Source organism: Austrofundulus limnaeus, unplaced genomic scaffold (genome assembly GCF_001266775.1).
Source record: "Austrofundulus limnaeus strain Quisiro unplaced genomic scaffold, Austrofundulus_limnaeus-1.0 Scaffold36, whole genome shotgun sequence".
Classification (NCBI taxonomy): Eukaryota; Metazoa; Chordata; class Actinopteri; order Cyprinodontiformes; family Rivulidae; genus Austrofundulus; species Austrofundulus limnaeus.
Genome location: NW_013952438.1, coordinates 71211 through 79248, shown reverse-complemented (window position 1 = coordinate 79248; position 8038 = coordinate 71211). Strand labels below are relative to the sequence as shown.

The window sequence follows — 8038 nt, the reverse complement described above, 5'->3', positions numbered from 1 at the left end:
TGTGCTTTTACTCAAGGACATAAAATACAATTTGAGTTGAAATAATTGTTGTTATTTGCAAACCATTGCTTTTTTTAATGTATCCAAGATCCTAACTTTTTCAGAATTGTGCTTTTACTCAAGGACATAAAATACAATTTGGGCTGATACAAGTGCAGTTTTCATTGGTTTCTAGAACAAAAAGCACATAGTCTGACTTCAGCTACTACAGTTTCTGAGTCAAATGAAACTAAATTCTAAGAATGACAGATTCTGACCATGTATTTGAAGTAAATAATTACAAGGATTGTGGAAAGTTGGTTTGTCTTTTGGAAAATTAGCGGTCGAAGCTGACAGCAGACTATTGCTACTGATTTAGGACACACACACTATAAATTCAGAAATTAAATTACCTTGCAGCAAGATCTAGTAAGAAGTAATAGAGGTGTATTAAGGTCTTAAAAATGATGTGTCATTCTGTGCTGAGCAGACTGAGCCTGAGAAAGACAGAGTGACCTTGAGACAGACAGCTTTTGAAAAAACATTATTTTAAAGAGACTAAGTTCTTTCCTGTAGGTGTGCATGTGTCCACATCAGCAGCATTTTAAGCTATTCCTCTTCAGCTTGACAGTTTCTGTTTGCTTGCAGGTCTGCATAAATGTCTGATGCAGGGCTGCTAATATTTTTAGGGAGCTCCAACTTGCTGTGGCTCTCCCTCCGTCTCTCTGAGCATGTGCAGACGAGCACTGCAGTGCTGCGCCGCTAAGGGAGGAAAAGACAGTGAGGAGGGTTCCCATTGTCATCCCATGTGTGCAAAAAAAAAAAAGGAAAAAGAAAAAAGTAGAAGCATTTAGGAGATAGAAGTATATATTTCTTGTACAGGACTCGGCCCTGCATGATGAGGATCATGAATATAAAAAAAGATTTGTGTCAATGTCAACAACCCACAAGACACTGGATCGTTTTCCACGGCTCGATTTCTAATTGCCCAGCTCACGAGTGTACAAGAACATTTGTCATGAGGTTTCCTCTTGGCTAATATTGAGTCAATTGGGTGCCGTGCAGCTCCTGATCTAATCGCATCAGGTGGAATCATTTCCACCTTTCCCCCACACCAGCTCAGCATTCACGCAGAGATCTCAATGAGCGCCTTAATCAAGAAAAACAGCCAACGTCCACTCCCACACAGTTTGTTTACAGCCGCACAAAACCTGCCTGCTGCATCCTCTCTTCTTTAATTGTTTTTTTTTTTCTCAGCCTGATTTCATTTTGAAACGTTCGCCATCCTAATTGTGTAGATTAATTGCGTGCCTGTCGTGTTAAGTAGGAGAATAATGGTTTAAGGCCAGGAAAAGCTTAAAGCTGTTGTAGGGCCATGACTTAGTCCAGCTAAAACTAGCAGTTCTTTCGGGAATGCACCTCAGCTGCTATCTTTTGTCATTTTGAAAACTAAAACGATCTTGAGTTACAGCTATGTTGAAAACAACATAATGAACAAATGTATTGCATGGTTTAACGCTTGAAATATTGTGAATGACTCTCAGCTACCACCACGCCAACATTTAGATCGGTACTTATAAAATTCAGCATCATAAAACCATATTTAATAATTAAAAATAATATAATTAAAACCATTTTTGTAAACTAAAACCCAATGACTGTGGCGGCCATCTTGAATATGTTTGTCTTCAAATTGTTAGTCAGTTTTACTGTTCATAATCACTATCTGAACATTTTACTGGTTCATGAGATATTTTGCTAAAAGACAAACAGAGTTCACTCATCATCAAAGATGTTGAGTAATAAGTTAGCCCTCTTTTGCATGGGACTAAATAGAGCTATGCGATTGCCCTCTTTTGCATGTGACTAACCTGTTTGTCCATATGGAGGCAGTGCTTATAAGGCTGAGTTTCAACTGAAACTCATCAGACTGAAGAAGTCTCATGGAGGAGAGACGAAACGTTTCACTAAAGAAGAACCCATCCAGAGGACCTACGCATTGTTTCTTTTTGTGCAATGTTATATTCAAATGTGCAAAATTTCAGATCAGTATCTGTAAAATAGAGTTTTAGCCATTTTTGTGTTTTCTAAGTTGAGTTGAATGTAGCAGCTGTATTACATGTGGTTAAGGCCAAAAGTTAATCACCTGTAGACATCAACCCAGTGATTACTTTCTGAGACGTTTAATAAAACGTGTCTTGTGGCTCGAGGGATATTTTGCTAACAGACAAACAAGGTTGACACCAACAGTCAATGCCAAGGTTTTAAGCAAGATGCTGTGCAATAAGTTATGCTCAATACTCATCTATTTCACACACAATTTTAGCTCATAAAGTGGGCTGAGTTGATTCATGAGATATTTTGCTAACATACATAAACAAACACATCCACTAGCAAAAATTCGAACCCTCGTCGTTCATGATAGTGAGTACAGAAAAACAGGCTTTTTCAAGACTGGAAACCGATGTCATGTAGTAAAATGTCACTTTGAACACAACTGTGAAGAACATCTGAAATGTTTTTTCTTGAAACATAGTGACCCCTGCTAAAAGTCAGAGGTAAAGGTTTGGATCTATACAGTGTAAATGACAGCAGGTGTTTTGCTCCTGCAGTGTGAGGGTCCAGCCCTCCACTTGTACCAATGCAGTGTTTCTCTGACTCTCAGGCTGCTGAGGTATCAGAACAGGTGGAACGTAAATGGCACAGCGTGTGCACCTCACAGTCGTGACGCACGCTGGTATTTCTAAAAGCTGTCATCCATTTTGTGGGCAATGATGACGATAGTGGCAAAAAAAGGGTGAGGTGTGTGCTGGGGGGTGGGGGTCCTAAATCTCTTGGCTGAAAGGGCCATCAGGTGGCTGGGAAGTGAACTGCACCCTCAGACCTGAGCGGTGCAGGAGAGGTTTTGCTGTAATGAAGCCAGCCGAGCGATGAAACACTGCTTTCCCTTCCAACTGAAAGGGTCACGCCTGAGCAGATCCCTTTGAGGCAGGCTCGAGGTGTCATTTTCTGCCGAGCGATACTAGAAAGGCCACAATTCCCAGCGTTGTACAAAGACGTATTGTGGTAATTGGAAATATTTTATCACCTTTCTCCTGGATATACACTCTGACTGATGTTGTGTCACTAATGTCCTGAATTAGGTTTAATCATAGCTGACTGACCCCACACGGGGAGAAAAGCGGTCTTGGTGGATGTAAGGGACACCCTGGTCCTCTTGTTTCATGGGGGAGGGGGTTGGTATCTTTTACAGTCTCCTATACACCACCTCGTAGTCCAATGTATTGTAAACTCACCCTGCCTTTCTGAGAAACTGGATAACTTCTCACTTCTTCAGAGACAGGTAAACAACGCAGGTGTTCAGATTAGGCCTAATCTTTCTAGATGATTTGACCCATTGAATGTAGGGGTAAGAATGTGCTCAGCCTGTTCAGCCAAAAAAATAAAATAGATAATTGTTGCTTTATTTTATAAGATTGGGCCACATAATCAGTTATGTTCAAACATGACATAACAAAACACATGGTGTGCTACCAAAGCCAGACTATAAATAGTTCATGTTTGTCCTGCAGGACGTAGTTTTTCTTTTAAATGAATAGTTAAATCACAAACTTAGTTATTCTCTTTCAATTTGGTGTTAAGTTTTTGTTTGTGATGACTGAGCCCATGTTAATCCCTGCTGTTCTGACACAGTAAGACAGTCGTTTTTCTCTAGACTTATCAGCACATCTTCAGTTAAATCACTGCAAAGTTATATAAATGCACTTTGAACTGTTATAGTTATTTATTCAATAAAATGCTAATAAATCATTTTATTAAATAATCCATCACATTGCCATTTTAGCAAATGTTTGAAAAATGTTCCATTAGTTATTTTAGTATACATGAAAACTTGTAAATAGTCAAGCTAATATGCTGCTAGTATGCATTTTTTGCATTGTTTACAACATGTGACATATTTTAAAAAATAGTGTATGAAGAAACGTTTTGTTTGAATTGATGAAATGTTTTGAAAGAGCCTCAATCATTGGATTCAAATCTTTTCTACACAATTAACAGTGTTTGGGAAACGTTTAAGAAGGAACAAAACCTTATGAAAATGTGGTTCAAGAGATCATTCTGCTTATTATCTTCAACAAAAAAGTCCCGCTTCTTAAAATGGCTCACTGCTCTCACAAACAAAGCTGTCAAAATGTTGACATGCTGAAAAAACTAAAAGCATTGAACTCATAAAATTATTTCTGATAAAGTTCGAGAGAAAGTTTCCAAGGTACTGAATGCACCGACTTAAAACTGATGAAGCTGATTGCAATAGTTGCATGGGTGGATTGCAGATCAATCAGGCCCCTGTGCAAAGACATCTCGTTTGTCTCCCTCAATTCAGAAACATTCAGATAAACACAACAAGCACCAACCACAAACATGATTTAGGCTTTTATGTGTTTGTCATGAGGTGCTTCTTGCAGATGTGCAATACATTTGTCATGTTGTTCTTTAATTTTAGCTATTTGGCATAAGTATATGGTACTTTTGTATCTAAAATGTGTGTGCACGTCTGTTTATGCCCTATATTTTGCAGTACTTGTGTTGTCATCTATTCATTTACCAGACTTTTGTGTCTTATATTGTTCATTTCATATGTTTTTCACCAAATCATAAATGAAAGCAACAAATGTAAATAAACTCTAAATAAGAAAGCTATTAGAAAACAGTCTCCTGTTTGTGTGTGGAAGTTGTTATTTCTTTTTCGGCCACACGGGGGCAGCAAAGCTCAAAAAGCTCGAAAATTCCAACTGCGCGTGCGTGCGGCAACAGGAGCTCGCGCTTTTAATTTTGAACGTCACGCATCTGACCAGCTGAAAGGTTTGTTTACTTTTTGAGAACTTTATTGCGTCAATAAGTAAATAAATAATAAATGGGTGAAATGTTATCTATTTTCTGACATAGGTTTTGCACGGAATGTAGCAGTGTTTGAGTTTCTGAGTGACACAAGTGACAGCTTTTTTCCCTTTTTTTAAATTTGTAGTCGGTGGGTTCACAGCAGCTCGTGGAGAATGGGAGGGTCTGTGTTCCTGCAGCTTCCTAACTTTATTTTGCTGAAGTGGAAGCAGTGTGGAAGAGGTCGTTCGCTTCGAGTGTGTGGACGGACCGAGCGACGTGATGCTGCTGAGAGCCAACAGGAGTCCCCTGCTGCTCACCGTCACCTGCATGTGCTTCTCCGGAGCTCTGCTGTGGTCCTACCAGCAGGAGGATGTCAGTGAAGGGTAATTCATCTCATAAAAAACCATGACAAGTGCTTTAAACCCTGAACACGCTTCAGATATCCTCATCTTTTACAGAGAGAAGTGCTCTGAAAATAACATCTCCACCACAAAGTACCCCTGCGTGAAGTCGACTGGAGAAGTCACAACGTGTTACAGGTACAACAGGTTTATTTATTACCTAATTAGATAGATTAGCAGTCCAGTGGGTTCAGAGTCTGAGTTCAATTTAAAAAAAAAAGCTGCAATCAATAATTAAATAGAAATTCATTGAGCACATTTTTGCTGGGAAAAAGCACATGCATACAATTACTGTTGTAGCCTACTTCTAAACAACAACAAACTTTACTAACCTTACAAACTTTACCTTTCTATTTACACGTGATTGCTTTCCAGGAATTAGTCACATCTTTGCCTTTTTATATATATCTCAGTATATGTGAGCTAATGTGGGAATTTTCTAATAACTAGTAAGAGAGTTGTATTTATCCTTAGTGTTTTCTCACCATCTACTGTATGTGTAAGCCTCCACTGGCTTATTCTTTGTTATTGACCTAAATGATGACAGTGTTCAGATACAGTGGACACGGTGTTGACTCGCTGCAGAGGTCCTGTCAGACACTTTGAATTAAATTGTGTTAATCCGTCCACAGTGCATGAGGCTCTGTGGAAAAGGTAACAAGTAGTCCCATGGGACAAACAGTGTGTAGGGATGTGGATACATTTTTAATCCTACACCAATATTAAATCTGACAGCGGATTCCAAATGAACATTTCAAACCCTACAAAATAACACCAAAATCATGTGATTATCTGAAGTATGAGGGAAGTTATTTATGTTTGTTTAGGTGAAATCAGCTCATGTTTTCTTGCTGCAGTTCACAGCAGAACCAAGGTGACCATTTCACCTTGCTGTTTTCTAATTTTGCTCATAACTTCCTCAGTGTTCAAGATATCACCGTGAAATTTTAGGAAAAGATTCCCATTCTGGTTTTTGTAGGAAGCATCTTGTATCCTAAAAAAAACTAATAAAACTTAATAATAGCCAATTCAAAAGTAGCAGAAAAGGTACAAAATAACATTACAAGGCAAACTGTAGCATCAAATCAACTTAATGTGTCTTAGAAAGTAAGGACATTAAAACAATTTAAAAACCATGTGGACATCTGTTTTGTAAACAAAGCTCCTCAACCAATGACAGCGTGTGAAATGTGTCAAGTGACGAAGACGTGCATCAACACACTTTGCTAACAAGCGCTACTCCGGATTAAAAAAAAAACGTACTTCGACGTTTCAAATCATTATCAAATTTGGAATAAGGGCAGATAAAATAATGTTCTTCATGGCAGCTTATCTCTTTAAGGGGTCACAAGAAAAACTCGGGTGATTTACTTTGATCCTCTTTTCAAAAAATTGTCTCTTCAAAATGCATCAACAAAAATTAAAAACTCAAAGACGAGGCTGTAGCTAACTACCTGACGGCAGCCCGATTTGTTGAAATTTGTAGAAATAATGAAGCAGGAGGAAATTACAAGCAAACGCACAGAGCAGCGTTGCAAAATCTGGAGCAGTTTGGGAAGAAAATGGCAGCAGCTGCTGACGAAATGTCAACATCCCTACAGTGTGGGTTTTGTATAAAGCAACAAAGTCAAACACGTGTTTTCGGTTTTTCCTGACTGAAAATCAAGTCTGCAGAACTTTGAATCAGTGCTACTGAATCATCCCCATGCAGCTCTTTGCTTTGATTGGATGTTTTTGGGGATGCTTTTAATGTCCTTGTCTGGAACAAACGATAAAAGCTCAAATGCCATGGACTGTGTGACGCTCTGTTTACTGGCACATTGTGATTTATGTTGATGGGACGTGTGCTGTCGCTTGGGAAACAAAATCACACGACTTCTTTAGGAAGCTCATTTCAAACATGTGTCAAAGATCTTAATTTGTAGCCAGTCTGTTTCTGTTTCTCCTGTTTGAGCGAAAGTATTGAAAACTAAATGACGTGTTTGCTTATCTCATCCAAGAATTTGTCCGAGTGTAGACCTTGAAAGTTTTTTTTCCCTGTTTTGCATAGTTTAACAAACTTCTGGCTGTGGTTCATTGACATCCTGTTTGATCTTCCAATCTTAAACACACTCTTCACATAATGATGTTGGTTTATGGTTACTGGCTTCCCCACACTGTTTGTTTAAAGAAGAAAAACTGCTCCAGCTACGGGCCAATGCCACATCCCCTGGGTGCATTCAGTTCACCTGCACAGTGTGTGGAGATCAACCCCTTTGTGGCCACTAAAGAGGTTTTATTAAAGGCACCAAAGCTGTAAAAGATGGCTCGACTTAAATTTGAGAAACGTGTAATTTGAATGTTTCTTTAAAAGCAGTATAATGCCCAGGCTAATATCCCTCCGGCAGAGATGAGACGTTCACAGGGAACCAAGCATGATTTAAAGCTGGCAGAGTTGGGCTGTTGAAAATATGTATAAACTTATGGCATCCATTAGCCGGCCAACATATCAGTGCACATTTTGGATTGTTACTGTAAAAACAGTTTTTCTTCACCCTGCTGAAAGAACTGTTTGTGATGAAGTTGCTGCTCTTTGGGTTTTAATTTTAAATGGCACTAAAACTCACGATTAACATGAAAAAGGCAGCAATCGGTATTAGTTTTTAATCTGCTAGTAATTTGTTCTGTGTAATTAGCTTAAATAATTAATTATGGCCTGCCACCAAAGGCAAGAGACGTGTATGTGTGTGTGTGTGTGTGTGTGTGTGTGTGTGTGTGTGTGTGTGTGTGTGTGTGTG

The 8038-nt window shown here is 38.9% G+C and overlaps 1 protein-coding gene across 1 annotated transcript in view; it reads left to right on the top strand.

Moving 5' to 3' along the window:
- The first annotated feature begins 4950 nt into the window (after positions 1-4950).
- Positions 4951-8038, top strand: part of ccbe1 (collagen and calcium binding EGF domains 1) — a 40499-nt gene continuing 37411 nt past the window's right edge. Inside the window, exons 1-2 of the mRNA XM_014006450.1 lie at positions 4951-5243; positions 5319-5399. Coding sequence (XP_013861904.1) covers positions 5140-5243; positions 5319-5399 — 185 coding nt within the window. The 5' untranslated portion in view covers positions 4951-5139. The remainder of the gene's footprint in view (positions 5244-5318; positions 5400-8038) is intronic.